This window comes from Bombina bombina, chromosome 7, assembly GCF_027579735.1.
Source record: "Bombina bombina isolate aBomBom1 chromosome 7, aBomBom1.pri, whole genome shotgun sequence".
NCBI classification, from domain to species: Eukaryota; Metazoa; Chordata; class Amphibia; order Anura; family Bombinatoridae; genus Bombina; species Bombina bombina.
The window spans coordinates 230,286,753-230,311,013 of record NC_069505.1 but is presented as its reverse complement, the minus strand read 5'-3'; the positions used below and the strand labels follow the sequence as shown (position 1 = coordinate 230,311,013).

At 37.9% G+C, this 24,261-nt stretch overlaps 1 protein-coding gene across 5 annotated transcripts in view; it reads left to right on the top strand.

The window, feature by feature from the left end:
• ABCC8 (ATP binding cassette subfamily C member 8) overlaps positions 1 to 24,261 on the top strand; it is a 594,664-nt gene that overhangs the window by 265,932 nt on the left and 304,471 nt on the right. For all 5 annotated transcript variants that reach the window (XM_053720647.1, XM_053720648.1, XM_053720646.1 and 2 more), the window contains exons 11-12: positions 10,450 to 10,490; positions 11,699 to 11,844. In XM_053720647.1, coding sequence (XP_053576622.1) covers positions 10,450 to 10,490; positions 11,699 to 11,844 — 187 coding nt within the window. The remainder of the gene's footprint in view (positions 1 to 10,449; positions 10,491 to 11,698; positions 11,845 to 24,261) is intronic.

Sequence of the window (24,261 nt, the reverse complement as noted above, 5' to 3'; positions counted from 1 at the left end):
TCATCCACTTATTTTACTGAGTGAGCACAATATTGTTAGTTAAAGGGACAGTCTAGTCCAAAAAAAACTTTCACGATTCAGATAGGGCATGTAATTTTAAACAATTTTCCAATTTACTTTTATCACTAATTTTTCTTTGTTCTCTTGGTATTCTTAGTTGAAAGCTAAACCTAGGAGGTTCATATGCTAATTTCTTAGACCTTGAAGGCCGCCTCTTAAGAATGCATTTTAACAGGTTTTTCACCACTACAGGGTGTTAGTTCATGTTTTTCATATAGATAACACTGTGCTCTTGCACGTGAAGTTACCTGGGAGCCATCACTGATTGGCTAAACTGCAAGTCTGTCAAAAGAACTGAAATAAAGGGGCAGTTTGCAGAGGCTTATATACAAGATAATCACAGAGGTAAAAAATATATAAATATAACTGTGTTGATTATGCAAAACTGGGGAATGGGTAAAAAAGGGATTATCTATCTTTTAAAACAATAACAATTCTGGTGTAGACTGTCCCTTTAAAGTGATGGTAAATTCAAGTGTATAACAAACGCTCAGATTTACTATCATTAAAAAGCAAGTGGAGTTTAAGTGCTCATTATATGTAAAAATAAAAATACTAAACTCACCCTGAATGTGTCGTTGCACAGTGCTAAACTGAGCGGCTCTGGCCACCCACGGCACATCGCTCTTCTACCAATGAGGTGCTGCTTGCACCTCTAAACCAACAGCTGTGCGTGCATACAGAACCCTCTCAGTTGACCCGCATGGCTATTGGATTAGAGGTGGAAGCGGCAGCTCATTGGTAGAAGAGCGATGTGCCGTGGGCGTCTGGAGCCGCTGAGTTTAGCGCTGAGCAACGACACATTCAGGGTGAGTTTAGCACCTTTTTTTTACATGTAATGATCACTTAAACTCCACTTGCTTTTTAGTGTTGGTAAATCTGAGCATTGTTAAACGCTCAGATTTACCATAACATTAACTCCCCTTAAAGGGGCAGTAAACTAACATTAGCTTACCGGCAGCTTTATACATTAAAGTATTGCAGATAAATTTTAAGTAAAAGCTCCCTTTTCCAAAATGCCGCTCCTTGCTCTACCGAGCGGGTCTGGTTTTTCCACAGCACATCGCGGCAACACTGTCTAGTCAAAGTGTGCACGGTTGCGCCATTAAAATTAATGTAGTCAGCAAAGTTGTAGGACCAGCACACCTTTAAATGTATAAATGTCCAATAGACAACAAGATGGGTGCAAACAGATGTAGAGCCATACCCCTTAGCTCCAAAGTAGTAGAATCCAAAAGAAAATGTTGCACTCTCAAGTGTGGAAGTGAAAAAACTTTTATTAGGTGAACAGCAACGTTTCGGGGCACCTGCCCCTTTGTCAAGCTACAAGTGTAATGCACATACAGACAATATATAGCAATACTAATTAAAACAAGGACCAATGGGAGCACACATGATGGGCGGGGTTATAGACCAGAGAGCTTCTGAGAATCGGGTATAACACAATTCTTTATTGGACTTTATTGTACATATTCAAGTCAATTTTTCTGGAAGTGACCTTTCTCCCAGAAACACTCAAGTAGTTTTTGCAGTGCAGCATGTTTTACATAAAACTCTGTATTGTAAGATAAAAAAAATCATTTTAATATTTAATTTAAATATTACTTTATGTAGCTTCAATAACTAAAGTGAAACATCCTTTATAAATAGGCTACAAACACTTGTAAGATTTAAGCAATGGAATATGATAAAAAGCTCGCTATATTCTCACCAATACATTATTGGCTAAAGCCAGTGGGGCCCATTTAACAAGCTCCATAGGGAGCTTGTGGGCCCGTGTTTCTGGCGAGCCGAGTGAAAGACCACTGCTCCATAACCCTGTCCGCCTGCTCTGAGCAGACGGACAGGAATCGCCAGAAATCAACCCAATTGAGTACAATCGGGATGATTGACACCCCCCTGCTGGCAGCCGATTGGCCGCGAGTCAGCAGGGGGCGGCGTTGCACCAGCAGCTCTTGTGAGCTGCTGGTTCAATGCTGAATACGGAGAGCGTATTGCTCTCCGCATTCAGCAAGGTCTTGCGGACCTGATCCGCAGTGTCGGATCAGGTCCGCAAGACCTTTCTTAAATAGGGGCAAATGTGATGTTCTTTGACCTTAATGTACTCAGAATGTGAACCTCTGTATGACGTTGCATTTTAATCCATTCCAGATTATTTAAAAACCAAACCTGTTTTTGAGCTGGGTTTCGTTGCCTATTGTCAGTTAAACTTCTTGTGCAATCTAAGTGCACATATTATTAAATATTATTTATTTATTTGTAATAAAAAGTAAAAATGACACTTTAACTATAACAATAGGTTATTGTTCCTGGCCAGGCAAACAGAGCTGTCTAAATATGTTTTATTTACATGCTTTTAATTCTATATAGATGCACTGTTTTTAATTGTATTGTATCCACATTTGGATTAGTACTTTTATACATTGTTAATGTTTTTATATTGCAAATAAACATATTTATTTTTAAAAAGTGGATTAGTTGTTTTTTTTCCTATACAAGCACTGTCTACATTTTACATTTGATAAAATAAATAATACCATCATTCAGGTGAAGAACAGACATTTCTAATTAATTTAATAATCAATAAATAAATATATTTAAACAAATAACTAAAATAAACCATAAACATTTAAAAGATCTTAATAGAAATATAAAACAGAAAGACATTTACTTTAATATCTAACGTCTATACATTAACACAATGTAAAGTGGTAAAATATCTCGTTTAGTATTTTTTTACTATTTGTGCACTTACCCTATGCTAATCTTGCAACCTAGAAACGCACTGACTGATCCTTGCACTGTAAGTTTATTTCATGCACAAAAACATAAACATCAATCGATGGTTAAACTCAGCACCTGGGGTCGGATAATGCTGCTAATTGTCTTAATACACACAGTGAATTCCCGTGGCTGTACAGCACAATCATAGTATTGCGCTTATTTGCTCAAGAGGGATTCCACTAGACGTGCACGGGCGAAAAATTAGTTTTGGCTAAATCTTTTGGAATGAATATTTAGAAAATTAATTTTTTGAATATTCAGCTGCTGTGCTATTCATTTTTTTGTTGTTGTCTTTTTAAACAAAACAAATACTTAATATTTATGGAACATTTTACATACATTTTTGTAGATGTTCCTTTGCTATGCAGGCATTAAGCCTCCTGTTCGCGTGGTCCGGGGCTCTGTGCAGAAGTGTCTGGATTAGCATTGCTCTCCAGTGTGCTAGAGGTATTTTAACCCCTAATGTAATTTAAAGCAAACAAGTGAATATAGATGAATTACATCAGTATTTCTTCATTTTCTTTAAATTTAGTTGGTGCATTCATTCAGATATTAATTTGTGATGAAACCAAATGCCCATCTCTAGATTATACCAGTTACAGCTTTGTCCCACGCAAATGATGCTGAGATGCTTACTTATTCATGCTTCTGCCAATTCAGAGAAACATTTACAAGTCAATTGCATTGCTTTTTATGCCAGTACAGATTTAGATGATCTCTCCATCACCTGCAGTGGTATAATGTATGTATCTGTATCATGTAGTCAAACACTCTTCCCTTCCAGTTCTCCTCCCTATACACATAATATAGATACACATGTGCTTTACAGGCCACTCATTGCTTATTGCATTTTGCTTTCAGTTACTTTAAGTACTAATTTAATAGAAAACTGTAAAATCATATAAAACATCAGTGAAAATACAATTATGTTTCTTTATTGATCTTTAAGTTCTTTGACATGTGTTATTGTTAGATAGAGACCCCATCTGACTTGTAAGATTACACAGGAAGGGAATTTCTATTGCCGTTTGTAATGTTAGTAATGAATATAGATGTAAAATCCTAACAAATACTTCACCTATGTTTTATGTGATGCATGTAATGAAGGTATAAGTAGAATAAAAGGGAAAATAAGTTAGTGATAAATATAGAATGTGTATAGGGTAAATATATATATTTATATAAAAAAATATTTGTATTTTGTTGTATATGCCTACAGATAGAATTCAGGAGTAAAAATGATATAAATAAATAGAATAATAACGTTGTTTATTTTTCACCCAAAGGACCAATCCCCTTGTGTTAAAACATATCATATTCTACCTTTCTCCAGCCAAAAAAGACAGCTATATATTTGCATTATGGGCATTGATACTGTTAATAAGGAATTAGACCCTTATAAAATTCAGTAGTCTCAAATCAGATTGCACTAAGTATAAACATTTTCAAAACAAAATATCACCTTATTTCCTGCAGTTGTTTTTCAATAGCCAGACTCCAACCACCTCTTATTTGGAAGAGCCAATCCCGACTAATTTTTGTAGCAGACAAAGTTAACCACAGTCATTATATTAGTAGAAGAAGCATTGTTTCACAGTTCATTATCAGATAACCCCCAATGAAGCAAATTAGGGTAGGATATGTATCAGGGTTAGGCTTGGGAAGTCTACAGTGTGCATTTCCAGTTCTGACATAATTTTCAGAGTTAAGTTACAGGAAAACCAACAAATGACCATCCTCTCCTCTTACAAATTCTACATTATTTTAGCATCCAAGACACAGCCCTCTTCTGGTTTGCTTCCTGTTTCTCAAACCACTTGCTTACATTTTCTTTTAAGAGCATATCTTCTGGTCCTTTGTCTCTCTCATTTGGAGTACTGCAAGGCTCTGTCTTGGGTCCCTTACTTTTTTATATCTATACATCCTCCCTTGGAAAACGTATATCTTTCTTTGGGTTCCAGTGACACTATACGCTGATGATACCAAAATCTATCTTTTCTCTCCTGATATGTCTCAATTTTTACTCAATTAGATTACCCACTGTCTCTCTGCAATTTCCTTTTAGATGTCCTCACACTACCTCCACTCAATCTGTCTAAAACTGAGCTGCTTCTTTTTCCTCTCTTGCTGAGGCATCCAACACCTGACAATTCTTTGACAGTTGGAGACTTTGTTCTCAGCACTTCACCCCAGGTTCATCTTGGTGTCATACTTGACTCTGAACATACCAAATCCTGCTGTGCACACCTACGAACCATTTCAAGAATTTCCTTAATCAAGAAACTACAAAAATGTTGTCATTTTGTCACTTATTGACTACTGCAATCTACTTCTAAATTGCCTTCCCAAGCACTGCCTCTCCCTTCAAACTATCATGAATGCTTCAGCTAAGTCCACCAAAGTCGTCAATCTACATCAGCTGCGCCGCTCTGCCAGTCTCTATACACTGCCTCCCCATACACTCTAGAATACAATTCAATCCTAACCTATAAAGCACTCAACAACCTCCCTTCCAACTATACTTCCTCTCTCATCTCCAAATACTCCCCAAGCCGTACTCTTCAATCAACCTCTGACCTATGTCTTTCCACTCCTATTGTTTCTATGTCCCTGTCACCTCCAAGACTTCTCATGCATATGATTTTATAGAATATGTGTAGGCATAGGCATATGTTTTACATATTTAAAAAAATGTTTTTCATTTGGTAATACTAGTTGTAAAGGGCATTTTGTCCATGTATACCTAGCATAAGATTCTGTAAGTTGTCAGTGGGATCATTGTGAACTGAAAGCAAATTATCATGGTTTCAACAGCTTTGTAAACTTCCATATAGTGTTATCTTGTTGACAGCCATTTTAACAGATATTGGCTGGCCAAAAAAACACCACCACTGTAAATCAATCTTTCTGCTTATTACTAATACAGAGTGGCTTGTTTAGACTATAGTACAGTCTTTTGTTTCAGTATGAGAAGGAATTTGTTTTTCTACATTGCCAAGACAAATATATTTAAAAAAAGGATAAATTATCTTATAGGGTAGTTGTATTTAATTAAGCTCTACATGGGCTAACATATGAATTACATTGATATATCTGACTGGCCTTAAAGGCACATATTTTATTTATTGCACTATTACTTGCATAGAACTGCATGTTTAACCTCTAAAAAGGGGTTAAACACATAGTTACAATCATCTTCAGACCAGCAATGCACTACTTGGACCTAGCTGAACACATCTGGTGAGACAATGACAAGAAACATATGTGTGTAGTCACTAATCACCAGCTAGCTCCCAGTAGCACATAGTTACTTCTGAGCCTACCTAGGTATCTTTACTACAAAGCTTACCAAGAAAACAAAGTAAATAAATTGTAAAATATCTTATGTTCCCATGCTATATCTGAGCCATGAATGTTTAAAATTGACTTTAATTTCCTGTATAAATTCTGTTACAGGGTGAGTCAGAATGTGGTAATGAATATTTATAAACAGAAAACAGAAAAACTAGATTCTTAAAATAAAGCCATAAACCACTGCATGGAATTAACATAATAATTTGTATTTTCTTAATTTGATTCACAAATTAGCCATATAAATATGCAAAATGTGAACCACTAAGGATAGTTTTTTTTTTTTTTAAATGACACCACTTTTAAGATCCTTATTTATATCTATAAAACAAGCTTCTGAAAACTGACAGCTGTCCTATTTATGTCAGAAAAGATATTGCAGTCAGTTTTAAGGAGCAATAGAAAAATAGAGATACAATTTATTTGTGTTTTGTAATTTCAGTTTCATGTGACAATACAACTGAACCGATAGACTGGTGACAATGATCTAAGAAACTTGTGCCAGTTGTACTATTTGTCATACTGTAAAAACTTTATTTTTGCTTTTATGCTCAGTGGTATCTACATGATTTCTGTGAAGCTGTAATAATATATTATGGTCTACAAGTGGGGCACTATCGATATCTGGTATTACAAGTGAATGGTAAAAAAAGATATACCAGAGAATCTTAATAAACACGCTCTATACTTTCAATGGATATTATGTCTTGCTTTTTGAGCCTTTCCCAGTCAAACAACTTGTCATATATTATATTCCTTTAAATCACTGTTAAAACATTTATTACAATAACAAAAACTATACATATATATATATATATATATATATATATATATAGACACACACATTATATATACAGGGAGTGCAGAATTATTAGGCAAGTTGTATTTTTGAGGATTAATTTTATTATTGAACAACAACCATGTTCTCAGTGAACCCAAAAAACTCATTAATATCAAAGCTGAATAGTTTTGGAAGTAGTTTTTAGTTTGTTTTTAGTTATAGCTATTTTAGGGGGATATCTGTGTGAGCAGGTGACTATTACTGTGCATAATTATTAGGCAACTTAACAAAAAACAAATATATACCCATTTCAATTATTTATTTTTACCAGTGAAACCAATATAACATCTCAACATTCACAAATATACATTTCTGACATTCAAAAACAAAACAAAAACAAATCAGTGACAATATAGCCACCTTTGTTTGCAAGGACACTCAAAAGCCTGCCATCCATGGATTCTGTCAGTGTTTTGATCTGTTCACCATCAACATTGCAGCAGCAACCACAGCCTCCCAGACACTGTTCAGAGAGGTGTACTGTTTTCCCTCCTTGTAAATCTCACATTTGATGATGGACCACAGGGTCTCAATGGGGTTCAGATCAGGTGAACAAGGAGGCCATGTCATTAGATTTTCTTCTTTTATACCCTTTCTTGCCAGCCACGCTGTGGAGTACTTGGACGCGTGTGATGGAGCATTGTCCTGCATGAAAATCATGTTTTTCTTGAAGGATGCAGACTTCTTCCTGTACCACTGCTTGAAGAAGGTGTCTTCCAGGAACTGGTAGTAGGACTGGGAGTTGAGCTTGACTCCATCCTCAACCCCAAAAGGCCCCACAAGCTCATCTTTGATGATACCAGCCCAAACCAGTACTCCACCTCCACCTTGCTGGCGTCTGAGTCGGACTGGAGCTCTCTGCCCTTTACCAATCCAGCCACGGGCCCATCCATCTGGCCCATCAAGACTCACTCTCATTTCATCAGTCCATAAAACCTTAGAAAAATCAGTCTTGAGATATTTCTTGGCCCAGTCTTGACGTTTCAGCTTGTGTGTCTTGTTCAGTGGTGGTCGTCTTTCAGCCTTTCTTACCTTGGCCATGTCTCTGAGTATTGCACACCTTGTGCTTTTGGGCACTCCAGTGATGTTGCAGCTCTGAAATATGGCCAAACTGGTGGCAAGTGGCATCTTGGCAGCTGCACGCTTGACTTTTCTCAGTTCATGGGCAGTTATTTTGCGCCTTGGTTTTTCCACACGCTTCTTGCGACCCTGTTGACTATTTTGAATGAAACGCTTGATTGTTCGATGATCACGCTTCAGAAGCTTTGCAATTTTAAGAGTGCTGCATCCCTTTTCAAGATATCTCACTATTTTTTACTTTTCTGAGCCTGTCAAGTCCTTCTTTTGACCCATTTTGCCAAAGGAAAGGAAGTTGCCTAATAATTATGCACACCTGATATAGGGTGTTGATGTCATTAGACCACACCCCTTCTCATTACAGAGATGCACATCACCTAATATGCTTAATTGGTAGCAGGCTTTCGAGCCTATACAGCTTGGAGTAAGACAACATGCATAAAGAGGATGATGTGGTCAAAATACTCATTTGCCTAATAATTCTGCACACAGTGTACACATACATAAACCTCAGTACAAAATCACAGGTAAAGCTAGTGAAGAACCCCATTTTGGGTTAGAGCACCTTTGTGATAGCACAACTTATGCTTAGCGTACCTTCAGCTAAGCGATTCAGCGAAAGTCTAAATTATTTTTTTCAGCACAGCTCCATAGAAGTCTATTATGTAAGGGATTTAGCAGACCCAGGGTACCTGACATCCAGATGTTACCGTGCCCTACACTTTCACTCGAGCACTAATATTTAACTTTGAACACGTAAAAATGAGAGTGCTAATGATTTAACTTGAGCAGTGTTAGTGCACAAGAACACTAATATTTTCTGCACCACATGCTGGAACAGAAATGGGTCTTCCCTAAATTGTTGCCATTATTTTGGAAGCACTCAATTATCTAAAATGTCTTGTTATCCAGGAGCATTAAAGGGACACTGTAGCCAAAAAAATTATTTTGTGATTCAGATAGAGCATGCAATTTTAAGCAACTTTCTAATTTACTCCTATTATCAAATTGTCTTCATTTTCTTGGTATGTTTATTTGAAAAGCAAGAATGTAAGTTTAGATGCCGGCCCATTTTAGGTGAACAACCTGGGTTGTCCTTGCTGATTGGACAGCACCTTTAAAAAAGTGCTGTCCATGGTTCTGAACCCACAATTGGCTGGCTACTTAGCTGAGATGCCTTCTTTTCAAATAAAGATTGCAAGAGAATGAAGAAAAATTGATAATAGAAGTAAGCTAGAAAGTTGCTTACAATTACATGCTCTATCTGAATCATGAAAGAAAAAATTTGGGTCCAGTGTCCCTTTAAGATGACCCTTCAGAGGAACTAAAGTGCCCCAAACCATTATCCCTCCTCCACCAAACTTTATAGTAGACACTATGTAATCTGATAGGTAGCATTATCCTGGCATCATCAGCATTGTGTATGTTGATGTGAGGCTTGTGCACAGCTCTACACCATGGAAAATCATTTCACAAAGCTCCTGATGCACAGTTCTGGTGCTGATGCTGCTTGCAGAGGCAGTTTGGATATCTGTAGTGAGTGATGTGACAGATGATAGGCAATCTTTACATGCTACACGCTACACGCTACACGCTTCAGCACTCGGCTGCCTCACCATGTGAGTTTGTGGGATCTGCTACATTTAAAGTCACTGAGTTTTTTAGTGTGACTCATTGTACTGCCAGTGTTTGTATAAGGAGTTTGCCTGGCTATGTGCTGGATTTAGTAGGGATGTGCACATGCTTTTGACTGTATAGTGTATATTTTTTGCATGAAAAAAAGGTTCTATTTAAAATTACTAAGATTGTATATAGGACAGAAGCTCCCCGACACAGCTATTAGTGGATAACGGTGCAACCATTTTACAAACAATACAACAAAACGTGTAACACATTTTGAATCCCCTCTTTTAGATGTAACAAAAGAAAGAAAATGCCTTACTTACACTTTGTTTTAGAGAATGGAATAGAAAAGATCGATCACTTCCTCTTCATTTTTTCAACATGACATTAAACGTCAGAATCTCTCTGGTTCTATTTATATGAGATGAACTGTTCAGTTTAGTGATTGGATTTGGATTTCAGTTGGGAGAAAACACTACACATAACTGTTTCATTAATACCGAAATCTGAGAAAGAAATAAAAAATACATAGTTTTATTTATTTTATCACTGTTGCTTTAATATTCACAACACATAAGGTGTTATAATTTAGTATTTATGGATATTCTTATTTTATTTAAGTATTCATATATGGATTTATACATTTATGTAAAGTATAATAAAGTTCCTACTTCCTATTACTTATATATTTTTCTTTCCCATTTTCTATCCAGTTTTTATGAATGCGGCCATACCTATAGCAGCAGTGCTGATAGTGAGTATTTTCATAACATATGGAGAGATATGAAACCCAAAATGTTTTCTTTGTATCAGATTTTTAACAACTAGCCAATTCACTTCTATTATCTAATTTGCTTTGCTCTTTTGTTATTCTTTTTTGAAAAACATATCTATGTAGGCTTAGGAGCAGCAATGTACTATTGGATGCTTGCTGCTGATTGGTGGCTGCAGATGTATACCTCGGTATTGACTCACCAGATCTGTTAACCTAGTATTCCATTGCTGCTGCTGCTGCTTCTTTAACAAATAATACTAAGATAATGAAGCAAATTTGTTGATATATGTCTAAAATTATATACTCTGTCTGAATCATGAATGAAAAAAAAATAGGATTTTCATGTCCCTTTAAATATTGTCACAAAGAGCTGTATGTGAGACAGAGAGGAGAGAGGCAGATAAGAATTAATCACACAGGAAAGAAGGTGAAAGAGAAATAAAGAACAAAAGAAAGCATAGGGAGAAACAGGAAATTAATCCAATGGATATGGGCACAAAGAGAGATGATAGGGAGAAGGTCTGAATGGGGAGGAGGGAAGAGACAAGGAAGAAGGGATTAAGGATGGAAGAAAAGAACATAGTGAAGTACCAAGTTAGGAGGGATAGAGGATTGGAAATGATAAAGGAAGGAAGGAGAATCAAGGGAAGTTATAGGGAGAAATAAAGGAAGGAATAAAGAAAGGAAGGAGACAATGAAGGCCTTGATTAAGGATAGGAAGAAAGAATGAATGTGGTAAAGAAGGAAGGAAGGGAGGGTGGGAAGGATGGAAGATTTGAAGGAAGAAAGGGAGGGAAGGATGGAGAAAGGAAGGGAAAAATCAAAACTAAGAAGGAGGTAATGAAGGATTGAAGGAGCGAGGGACAGGAGGAAAGAAGGAGGGAGAGACAGAAGGAAAGAAGAAAGCATTAAAGGAAGGAATGGAGGGTTGAATGGCTGGATGGAAGGAAGGCGAGAAGGGAGGAAGGAGGCAAATACAGAGGATTTGAATTAAAGAAGTGTGGGATTGATGGAAGGAAGGAATGATTAAGGAAGGAATGATTGAGGAAGGAATGATTAAGGAAGGAATGATTGAAGGATGAATTGGGGTGAGAGAAGGGAAGGAAGGAAATGAAGAAAGAAATCAAGAAGTCAGCGATTGTTTATAAACACTTAATACTAATGATCTAAATGTTTTTTTCCTTAAGACATTTGTGGTCCATGTGCACTTGCTTAAATATGAGGACTTCACTCCAGCGGTGGCCTTTGCTTCACTCTCTCTCTTCCATATCCTTGTAACGCCACTATTCCTGTTGTCCAGCGTGGTCCGATCCACAGTCAAAGCTTTAGTAAGGTAAGAAAATCTAGGTCCTGGGCCCAATTATCAAACAGTCACTGCATGGAGATAAATTCCACAAACACACTTGTTTTTAAATAATTATATTGTACAGTAATTGTCTCTCCTTTACATTTAGCACTCAGTTTAGTGAGATAAACATCTCTCAAGCTATAGTTTGCCGTTCTAAGATTCTGACCAGATACTGACCAGACAGTCTCATGAAGAGCTTTAGAGAATTAGACCGTACGGGGAAGATTTATTAACCTCCGTATGGAGCTTGATGCCCCATGTTTCCGACGAGCCTTCAGGCTCGCCGGAAACAGAAGTTATGAAGCAGCGGTCCATAACTTGTCCGTCTGCTCTGAGGCCGCGGACAGAAATCAACCTGATCGAATACAATCGGGTTGATTGACACCCCAAATCTGCAGGGGGCGGCATTGCACCATCAGTTCACAAGAACTGCTGGTGCAATGATAAATGCCGACAGCGTATGCTGTCGGCATTTATCGATGTGCAGCAGATATGATATGCTACATAGTTTCATGTCCGCTCGCATATTGATAAATATGCCTCACATATTTATAGATAAATAACTTTAAATAATATTTCAGATTTATTATTTCTCACTTGTGTGAATACCTGAAAATATGATACATCTACCTCTCAACAGAAAGATCTTTGTTGCCTTAAACATAATTTTCTCTCCTTTTTTTATTTTTGCTTCAAACCATTTAGAAGAGCATTAGTTGAACCACAAGATTAATCTTTGGCTTCCTTTAAATTACACCAAATGACTCCCCTGCTGATTAAATTGCACTGTCTAATAGATAGTTAAGGTGCTAATTGCATTCTGACTTCCATTTCATTTAGACTATTTTCCCAGTCTGTATTAAATTGAATGATAGTTAGGCTTAAGAAATGCTGCACGCAGCCTCTGGATATTCAATCAGATATATTTAATGTGCTGTGCATGTTGTAAACTCCATAAATATTTTTAATTATCTTAGTTTCATCTCATTGGCCTGGATTCAATAAAACTTTTTTTTGTAAAACCAATATCTCACTGAAGAAACTTGTTTCATCATTGCAAATTCAAAAAGTGCAGAATTTAAAGCGATTTCTATTTGCCCCTCATCAGAATAGCATGGTACAAGATCTGCTCATCTATATCGCAAAAATTAAAGGGACATGAAACCCAAAAAAATATTTCATGAATTAGACAGAGAATACAATTTTAAACAACTTTCCAATTTACTTCTATTATCAATTTTGCTTCATTCTTTTGGTATCCTTTATTGAAAGAAAAATAATGCACTACTGGGAGCCAAAAATAAGGGGCATATATGTGAAGCCTCCAATCAGCAGTTAGTCTCCAGCAGCCCCCAACTCCTGAGCCTACCTATGTATGTTTTCAACAAAGGATACCAAAGAGAACTAAGCAAATTGGTTAATAGAAGTAAATTGGAAACTTATTTAAAATTGTAGGCTCTTGCTGAGTAATATAGGAAATTTGGGGGTTTCATGTTTCTTTAACTTCTTGCTGCAAAGGATGCCGGTATAAAAGTCTTCAAAACATTACAAAACAAATGAATGAAAACAGGAAAAACAAAAGGTATATATATGTGGGTGTGTGTGTGTCTGCACTTTCTGTTGTCAGTGCACACACGACAATTGCTGAAGCGATAAAAATACATTTAGACTTGTAATATGATCGCTATCTATTTAAATGGCATGGATTTTATGCACCATAGCATTAAAGGGACAGTCAAGTCCAAAAAAACTTTCATGTTTCAAATAGGGCATGCAATTTTAAACAACTTTCCAATTGACTTTTATTACCAATTTTGCTTTGTTCTCTTGGTATTCTTAGTTGAAATCTAAACATAGGAGGTTCATATGCTAATTTCTTAGACTTTGAAGGCCGCCTCTAATCTAAATGCATTTTGATAGTTTTTCACCACTAGAGGGCATTAGTTCACGTGTTTCATATAGATAACATTGAGCTCATGCACGTGAATTTACCATGGAAACAGCTCTGATTGGCTAAAATGCAAGTCTGTCAAAAGAACTGAAATAAGGGGGCAGTCTGCTCTGGCTTAGATACAAGGTAATTACAGAGGTAAAATGTGTATAATTATAACTGTGTTGGTTATGCAACTGGGGAATTTGTAATTAAGGGATTATCTATCTTTTAAAACAACAAAAATTCTGGTGTTGACTGTCCCTTTAACATTGTAATATCGCCCTAAATGTATAAAAAAAATATTTAAATATTTCATAAAAATTTCTAAGAATTATCATTTCTGTGTTCAGCAATGTTTTGTTTCACTTATTTTGTGTATTTTTATATTCGTGACCAGTGATAAAGATTATTAATCAGCTTTGAGCAGCTTTAGTGTAATATTGGATAACAAGCTGCCGGCACCAAGTTTGCTATACAAATGCAAACAGCTGTTAGTGCGACCACTAGTTATGGGAACTGCAATACATTTATCACATTATCAGGATGCCGCTGCACATATTCATTTATGTAGCTTTAGGAAAATTTAAATGCAAAAAAAAAAGAAATGACATTTGTAGTTGAATGACTCAGATATTCAAATTCAAAGAAAATTGATAGAAAATTAAAAACAAAATCAGAAGAGAAAAAAATGGTACAATGTTGGCCCAAAACCTCAAAAACGAATTTGAAATGACAACGTTCAAAAATTAAATTATTTTAAATCTTCAAAAACATTTTCCCATCTTTACATGAAACAGAAAAACATGATTTTAAAACATCACTGATTTTCTTATCATTATATAATCAGCCAATGTTTATTTTATAAATATTAATGAATAGCGAACCACCAGAAGAAACAACATATCACATGAGTTCTTTGGACAAGGTCACTGTGAATTAAATCATTTAATAAAGCTTGATTGCCCTGCCACTCACCCACCTGCTCAATTACCCTTTGTAATGAAATCTGTTTGAGTAGTTTAGCCTTTGACCCTTTCTATTTCTTTAAACTATAAATATGCCTTGGTTGGGCAATGCTTAATTTGCAATCACAGGTTAATTTTCTTGGAGATTGCATTTCCGGGCCAGTAGTATATCATTTACTGAGAAAAGCTTTCTGTGAATACTGTGGGGCCAAATTATCAACCTCCAAATGAAGCTTGATGCCCCTGTTTCCACGCAAGCCTTCAGACCGCTGTTCCGTAACTGATCCGCTGCCTCTGAGGCTGCAGTCTTCAATCCGCCCGATCCTATATGATCAGGCTGATTGACACCCCCTGCTAGTGGCCGATTGGCAGCGAATCTGCAGGGTGCGGCATTGCACAAGCAGTTCTGGTGAACTGCTTGTGCAATGATAAATGCCGACAGCGTATCATGTCGGCATTCAGCGATGTCTGTCGGACATGATACACTACAGCGTATCATGTCAGACAGATATTAATAAATTGGCCCCATTGTGTATAAAAAAATCTGGTCTTGTTCTATGCGTTTTTATTTAGTTGGGCCCATGTGTGTGCAGAATATCAGTGGCAACATGGGAAGTAGATAGAGTTGCTCTTCGTACACATGAGCTGCACATAATTTTTTATTTGGCTCATTGATGTCAAAAGAGTGACTCAAGTAAATACTTATGCTTATATATAAGGCAGGGCTTGACAGATATGATAAGAAAATCTAGGAGCCAAATAAAAAATACAATGCGTGTATTTAACTAAACAAACTGAGATGCATACAATGCATGCAGATGCAGACTGCAGCCCAATCTAAAGGCAGGGTTATGGTATTTTTGACTTGAGATAGTGATCACAGAGGAGTATTTTCAGCCCTGCACATTAGACACCAAGTGGGCGGAGCAGCTGCCACTCACAGGACCGCTATCAGGAGCTAGCTGTGCACACTGCCTGCCACACAATATAGTTACTGAGTACGTAACAATGCTGCTCCTTGTCAATCCGTTCTCCCTGGCTAGTATTAAAAAAAAAGTCTGTGAGGCCGGTGCGCGATTGCTCACTCTTGCATTACACAGCTATATTAAAAGAAAAATGGTGCAGTGTGCTTGCAAAAAGTGTTCCTGGCCTTTTTCTTGGAGCAATATTCCATGCTCCTGTTACCTTGTGAGCGTTCTGACTTAAAGTGAATGTAAATTTTGATTATTATTATTATCGGTTATTTGTAGAGCTCCAACAGATTCCGCAGCGCTATAAACAAAGGGGGAGTACAAAACAAAACAATTATAGGGTAGAGGGTCCTGCCAAGAGTTGCACTGTTGTAGTCAGCTCTTAAGAAGGTGATCTACAAACAGCTGGACTTTTAGGCTTACATGATAAGGGGGTTCAGGGGATTGCAGTGGAGGAGAGGAACTGGTATTAGGAAAGGTTAGCATAGGTTGTATGCGTCCCTGAACAGTAGAGTCTTTAGGGAGCACTTGAAGCTTTTAAAACTAGAAGAGAGTCTTGTGGAGCGAGGCAGAGAGTTCCACAAGATGGGAGCCAGTCTGAAGAAGTCCTGTAAACGGGAGTGTGATGAGGGGACAAGAGAGGAGAAGAGTAGGAGGTCATGAGCAGAGTGAAGGGGACGGGAGGGAGAGTATCTGGAGACAAGGTCTGAGATGTAGGGGGGAGCAGTGCAATTGAGGGCTTTGTATGTAAGAGTCAGAGTTTTGTGTTTGATCCTAGAGGCAAGAGGAAGCCAGTGAAGGGATTGGCAGAGAGGTGCAGCAGATGAAGAGCGACGTGTAAGGAAGATGAGTCTGGCAGAGGCATTCATTATGGATTGTAAAGGAGCTAGGCGGCAGGTGGGGAGACCAGAGAGGACAGAGTTGCAGTAATCAAGGTGGGAAAGAATGAGAGAGTTGATTAAAATCTTAGTTGTGTCTTGTGTAAGGAAGTGTCTAATTTTAGAGATGTTTTTAAGGTGGAAGCGGCAGGCTGTAGCCAAGGACTGAATGTCTGAGTCAAATGTGACCCCAAGACATCGGGCATGCGGGGTAGGGGTAATGATGGAGTTGTCAACAGTTATAGAGATATTGGGGGTGGAGATTTTGGAAGAAGGGGGGAAAATGAGGAGCTCAGTTTTGGAGAGATTTAGCTTGAGGTAGTGAGAGGACATCCAGGAAGAGATGTGAGAAAGACAGTTAGTGACATGGGTTAGCAAGGAAGGAGATAGGTCTGGTGCAGAGAAGTAGATTTGGGTGTCATCGGCATACAAATGATATTGGAAACCGTGGGACTTAATTAGGGAACCTAGTGATGACGTATAGATTGAGAAGAGAAGGGAACTGAGGACAGAGCCTTGCAGTACTCTGACAGAAAGTGGTGACGGGGCAGAGGAGGCCCCAGAGAAGGCTACACTGAAGGTAGGGTAGGAAGAGAGCCATGAAAGGGCTGTGTCACAGATGCCGAAGGATTGGAGGGTTTGGAGCAAAAGAGGGTGGTCGACAGTGTCAAAGGCTGCGGACAGATCAAGGAGGATAAGCACAGAGAAGTGGCCTTTTGATTTAGCTGTAAGTAGGTCGTTGGTGACCTTAACAATAGCTGTCTCTGTGGAGTGATAGGGACGAAATCCAGATTGCAGCGGGTCAAGAAGGGAGTTTAACGTAAGGAAATGGGATAGGCGTGCATATACTAGTTTTTCGAGAAGCTTTGAAGCAAGAGGGAGGAGGGAAATAGGGCGGTAGTTGGATGGGGAGGTAGGATCAAAGGAAGGTTTTTTGAGGATAGGTGTGACCAGTGCATGTTTCATCGATGAGGGAAATGTACCAGTGCTGAGGGAGAGGTTCAAAATGTGTGTTAGTATAGGGGTAAGGGTAGCAGAGAGAGAGGGGAGCAGCTGTGAGGGGATAGGGTCAAGGGGACAGGTAGTGAGGTGAGAGCGCAGTATAAGTGCCGAAACTTCTTCCTCAGTAACAGAGGAGAATGAACTAAGTTTCAGGTTATGAGGGTTGTGGTTGAGTGAGAGTATTTGAGGGGGGGAGAGAATGGAATTATGTTGAGAGCTGATTTCATGTCTGATGGAGTCAATTTTGGTAATGAAGTGACTGGCAAAGTCTTGAGCTGACAGAGAAGTTGTATTAGGAAGTGGGGGAGGGCGGAGGAGAGTATTGAAAGTGGAGAACAGACGTTTTGGGTTTGAAGAAAGATTAGAGATAAGAGTAGAGAAGTAGTGTTGCTTGTGGAGATTAAGGGCAGAGTAGTAGGAGTTCAAGATGAATTTGTAATGAAGAAAATCAGCTGAACTCCGTGATTTTCCCCAATGCCGTTCAGCAGTACGGGAACATCTGCGTAGGTGCCGTGTCAGAGGAGTATGCCAGGGCTGGGGATGAGTGTGTGATTTCCGAGCAGTGGTAAGAGGGGCGAGATTGTCAAGGACGGATATAAGGGTGGAATTATAGTGGCAGATAGATTGTTCAGGGTAGGAAAAGGAGGAGAAGGATGAGAGGAGCAGTTTAAGGGAATTAGCAAGTTGTTGCTGATCTAAAGACCTAATGCTTCTGTGAAGTTTGGTGTGAGGAGTAGAAGGTGGGGGAGTTGTAGGAAGGGATGATATGTTGCAGGTAAGGAGATGGTGGTCAGAAAGAGGAAAAGGGGAGTTTGAGAAGTTTGAGAGACTGCATCAATAGCTAAAGATCAGGTCAAGAGAGTGACCATCTTTGTGAGTGGGAGAATCAGTCCATTGTGACAGACCGAAAGAGGAAGTGAGTTGCAGAAGTTGTTTAGCAGATGAGGCAGTGGGATTGTTAAGGGGGATGTTGAAGTCGCCAAGAATGAGGGCAGGGGTGTCTGAGGAAAGGAAATAGGGTAGCCAGGCAGCCAAGTGATCTAGAAATTGAGTTGAGGAGCCAGGGGGTCGGTATATGACTGCAACACGTACAGAGAGAGGGGAGAATAAGCGAATCATGTGGGTTTCGAATGAGGGAAAAGTGAGGGAAGAGATAGGATGTATTTGCTGAAAGTTGCAACGAGTGGAAAGTAAAATACCTAAATTTTGATGCTAAAGTGCCCGGTTTTTAAAGATTCGATTAAAAACAGGTACACTTTAATTCATCAAAATTTACATTTCACTAGTGTTGTGGAAAAAACTTACCTTTCAATCTTGACAGCCGCTCCAGCTTCCTCCACCTTTCGCAAAGCCTCTTCCTGGGTCTAAAATGAGGAGTCCGGCTTACTCCAATCACGGCATCGAATCAGACATTGATTCTCCCGGGGGGGGGGGGGGGAGCCGGTAATGGAGGATGACCGATCCATCATTTCTCACGTCAGAAATGGCTTGCGACGACCGGTGGAAGCTGGAGCGGCTGCTAAGTTTAAAAGGTAAGTATTTTTTCACAATACGAGTGAAATGTAAATTTTGATGAATTAAAGTGCCTCTGTTTTTAATTGAATTTTTAAAAACCGGGCACTTTAGCATCAAAATTTACATTCACTTTAAGTTTGTTTCCTCTGACAATAACAGCAGCGCACATGTGGGAGAGGTAGAGGGGGGCGCCCAGAGGAAAGATCTCCAGGGCTGAGAAAGGAAGTATACCAGACAATCTGACCTCTGACCTGTGCAGACTGCAGCACAATCTAAAGGCAGGGTTGAGGTATTTTTGACTTGAGATATTGGTCACATAGGAGTATTTTCAGCCCTGCACATCAGACACACAAGTGGCCAGGGCAGATGCCACTCACAGGACCATTATCAGGAGCTAGCTGTGCACACTGCCTGCCACACAGTATAGTTACCGACTACATAACGTTGCTGCTCCTTGTCAATCCTTTCTCCCTGGCTAGTATTAAAAAAAGTCTATGAGGGGTGCGCGATTGCTCACTCTTGCAGCACACAGCTATATTAAAAGAAAAATGGAAAAGTTATTTACATACATACTGTATATATACACAAACACACACTATATAAACAAAAACACATACTGTATATATAGACACGCACACAAACTATATATATGTATCTATATCTATATATATATATATATATATATATATATATATATATATATATATATATGTATATATATATATATATATATATATATATATATATACACACACAAGTATAACATAGTTGCCAACATTTAAAAAAAAAATTAAGGGACACTTTGCAGCAGAGCAAGCAAGCGGGTTACTGGAGTATTGACGACCTACTTTTCAACTGCTCCACCCACTCAGTTCTGCAATCAAAACACACCCATTTGAAAGTAACAGTATAATTTAGACTTATCCATAGTTTATTATACAAATTACAGCACCAAGCTCTTACACCTACCCAGTCTCTGGAACACATTCTGGGCATATGGTTATTTTTACAACGCAGCATCACAATTAGAAAGACAAATAATATGTGAACCTATTCAATAATAATAACAATATTCCATTAGGAATTAATTATATTTAAATAATACACTATATCTATTTATCATCTATCTATCTGTATATGTGTATGTGTGTGTATATATATACTGTATATATGCAAACAACAAATGTTGCGCAAAGGAGATTTTAAGGGACATTTCCAGGGACAAAAAAAATCCAGGGACATACACCAAAATCCAGGGACTGTCCCTGGAAATCATGGACTGTTGGCAACTATGATATATATACACACACACACATACTGTATATACACACGCATACTGTATATATTCACACACACACACACACACACACACATACTGTATACACAAAAACACATACCGTATGTATACAAACACACAGACACTTTTTTCTTACACTTTAGCTCCCAGTGAACAAGGCACCTGTGGGGATTTTTATCTTTGTACCAATAAAGGACTTTTAATTTCAATGAAAATCCGGTGAGTGCATATATATATATACACACACACACACACACTGTATATATACACAAACTGTTCACACACACACACACAAACTGTATATATACACAAACTGTATACACACACACACAAACTGTATATACACACACATACCGTATATATATATATATATATATATATATATATATATATATATATATATATATATATATATATATATATTTATATATATATATACACACAAACTATATATACACACACACACAAACTGTGTATACACAAACATACTGTATATACACGTACACAAACTGTATATATACACACACAAACTGTATACACACACACACTGTATATACACACACAAACTGTATATATAAATAGCTGTATATATACACACACATACTGTATATACACACACATACTATATATATATATATATATACACACACACACACATACTGTATGTATACACAAACACACACATACTGTATACACACATAATGTATATACACACACACACATACTGTATACACACACACTGTATATATATATATATATATATATACACACACACACATACTGTATATACACATATACTGTATATATACACTCACACACACTCTATATATACACACATACTGTATATATACACACACACACACACACACACACATACTGTTTATATATATATATATATATATATATATACACACACACACATACTGTATATACACAAACATACTGTATATACACACACATACTGTATATACACACATACTGTATATACACACACACATACTGTATATACACACATACTGTATAATACACAAATACACACACATACTGTATATATACACACACAAACATACTGTATATATATATATATATATATATATATATATATATATATATATACACACAGTACATACTGTATGTATATATATATATATATATACACACACACACACTTAATGTATATATACACACATAAACACACATATACTGTAAACACACACACACACACTGTATATACACAAACACACACACATACTGTATATACACAAACACACAAACATACTTTCCGGAGGACTTTCTGGGACAGGGAGGTGAGGGGCACTTGCGAGCATTAGCTTAACAGTCTTTGGTGGGCAGAGCTAAGACCCTGTGTTAGTTGAGGCCCTTGGAGTTAGTAATTTGTCTTTAATTTTATATCTAAGCACCCCAACATTTTTCATACATAGTCACAAAAACAGAGAGGGATAAGGCAGACATAGTCACATACACAAAATCCAGTAGTGATTATCAACAGGAGACAGGATATGATTATGAATCAAGGAGACAAACAAATAGACATTATAGACCTAAAAATGAATATTACAACAGATCTTATAGGAGAAATTATATAAGACCAAATTATCATACCCAAATGTCCTTTGGTAACAATAGACCAAGACCCCACTATGACAATAGACGGTATAATAATGGTTATCGGTGGGAACATGAGAAAGAAAGAGAATATAGAAGGAGAGAAGAATACACACCCACAATAAGGAGAGAAAACTGGCACAACAGATGGGATTACACCCAGGATAGAAGACACAATAGGGGAGATTACCAACACCAATATTCACCAAAACAACAATACTATGAGGGGAGAATGAATCACTATAGACGAAACGATATTGAACCCAGCTATAAAAATCAGAGGGAACTCTATCCCTTTGAGGGAAACGACAGTAGAGATGATAATTATCGTATGAGGATTAATACGTACAGAACGCCAACTAAGAGAGAAGGACCCAATACTCATAGAAAAGATGAGGGGAATGTGAGGGAGGAATGGAAAATCCAACAACGGACCAAAAAAAACGGAACCACAGAAAGAACTTCAGAAATCTGCATCGGGCATCACAACAGATCCATCTTTTTTAGGATTGGACCATGCATACAGCAGGGAGAGAGACAGAGCCCCAAAACCACAAAGAGAGACGGAATCGGACAAACCAACAACCTCAATAAGAAGAAGACACACAGAGGAAGGCGAGGATGGACGAAATTAAACAAAAGAGCTAGCGAGAAGAACGGAATAACCACCACGGGAAATACTGAGGGGATATTCAATTTGAGCTCGCACACTCTAGTATAGTGATTCACTATACTCTGGGAGTTCACCGCTGACAGTGCATTCCGCACTATTTAAGACTATGAATTTGTCTTGAAGAAGGCCTAAAAGAAGGCCGAAACGTTGACACTGTATTAAATGTAATTAACACAATAAAAGTTACCTATTGATACAAGCCCTGTGAGTGCCCTCCATCTCTACCATTTCTCTATACATACCACTTGAGGATAGCACCCAGGCATTGGCAACATTGATGTGGAAGGAGTGCTAGGCCACTGGCTACAAAATATATATATATATATATATATATATATATATATATATATATATATGTGTATATATATATATATATATATATTTATTTATTTCATGTAATTGGCAAGAGTCCATGAGCTAGTGACGTATGGGATATACAATCCTACCAGGAGGGGCAAAGTTTCCCAAACCTCAAAATGCCTATAAATACACCCCCACCACACCCACAATTCAGTTTTACAAACTGTGCCTCCTATGGAGGTGGTTAAGTAAGTTTGTGCTCATATGAGACCTCTCCAGTTTTTAATGCTGAATTAATGATGCAGGGATTATTCTAGGATATCACATTTAATATCCTTGAATCCCAATATTCAACTATCTCTGACTTGTTGGTTAGATCACCATCGTATAGTTCTATGGGTCTCTTTGGTTCATCCAACCTGGACCGTGATCACAACAGATGCGGGTCTTTTAGGTTGGGAAGCTTTCTGAGGATCTCTGACAGCACAAGGGGTTGGGAAATCTCAAGAGGCGAGATTACCGATCAATATTTTGGAACTCCGTGCGATTCTCAGAGCTCTTCAGTTTTGGCTTCTATTGAAGAGAGAGACGTTTATTGGTTTTCAGACAGACAATGTCACAACTGTGGCGTATGTCAATCATCAGGGTGGGACTCATAGTCCTCAGGCTATGAAAAGAAGTATCTATGATACTTGCTTAGGCAGAATCCAGCTCCTGTCTAATTTCTGTGGTCCATTTCCCAGGTATAGACAATTGGGAAGCGGATTATCTCAGTCGTCAAGCTTTACATCCAGGAGAGTGGTCTCTTCTCCCAGATGTGTTTTATTCAAATTGTTCAGATGTGGGGGCTTCCAGATATAGATCTGATGGCATCTCATCTAAACAAGAAACTTCCCAGGTACCTATCCAGGTCCAAGGATCCTCAGGTGGAAGCAGTGGATGCATGACACTTCCTTGGAGTTATCAACCTGCCTATATTTTTCCGCCTCTAGTTCTTCTTCCAAGAGTGATTTTCAAAATTATCATGGAGCAATCGTTTGTGCTGCTGGTGGCTCCAGCATGGCCGCTCAGGTTTTGGTATATGGTTCTTGTTCGGATGTCTAGTTGCCAACCTTAGCCACTTCCATTAAGGCCAGACCTTATATATCAAGGTTCATTTTTCCATCAGGATCTCAAATCATTAAATGTGATGGTATGGAAATTGAACGCTTAGTGCTTAGTCATAGAGGTTTCTCTGACTCA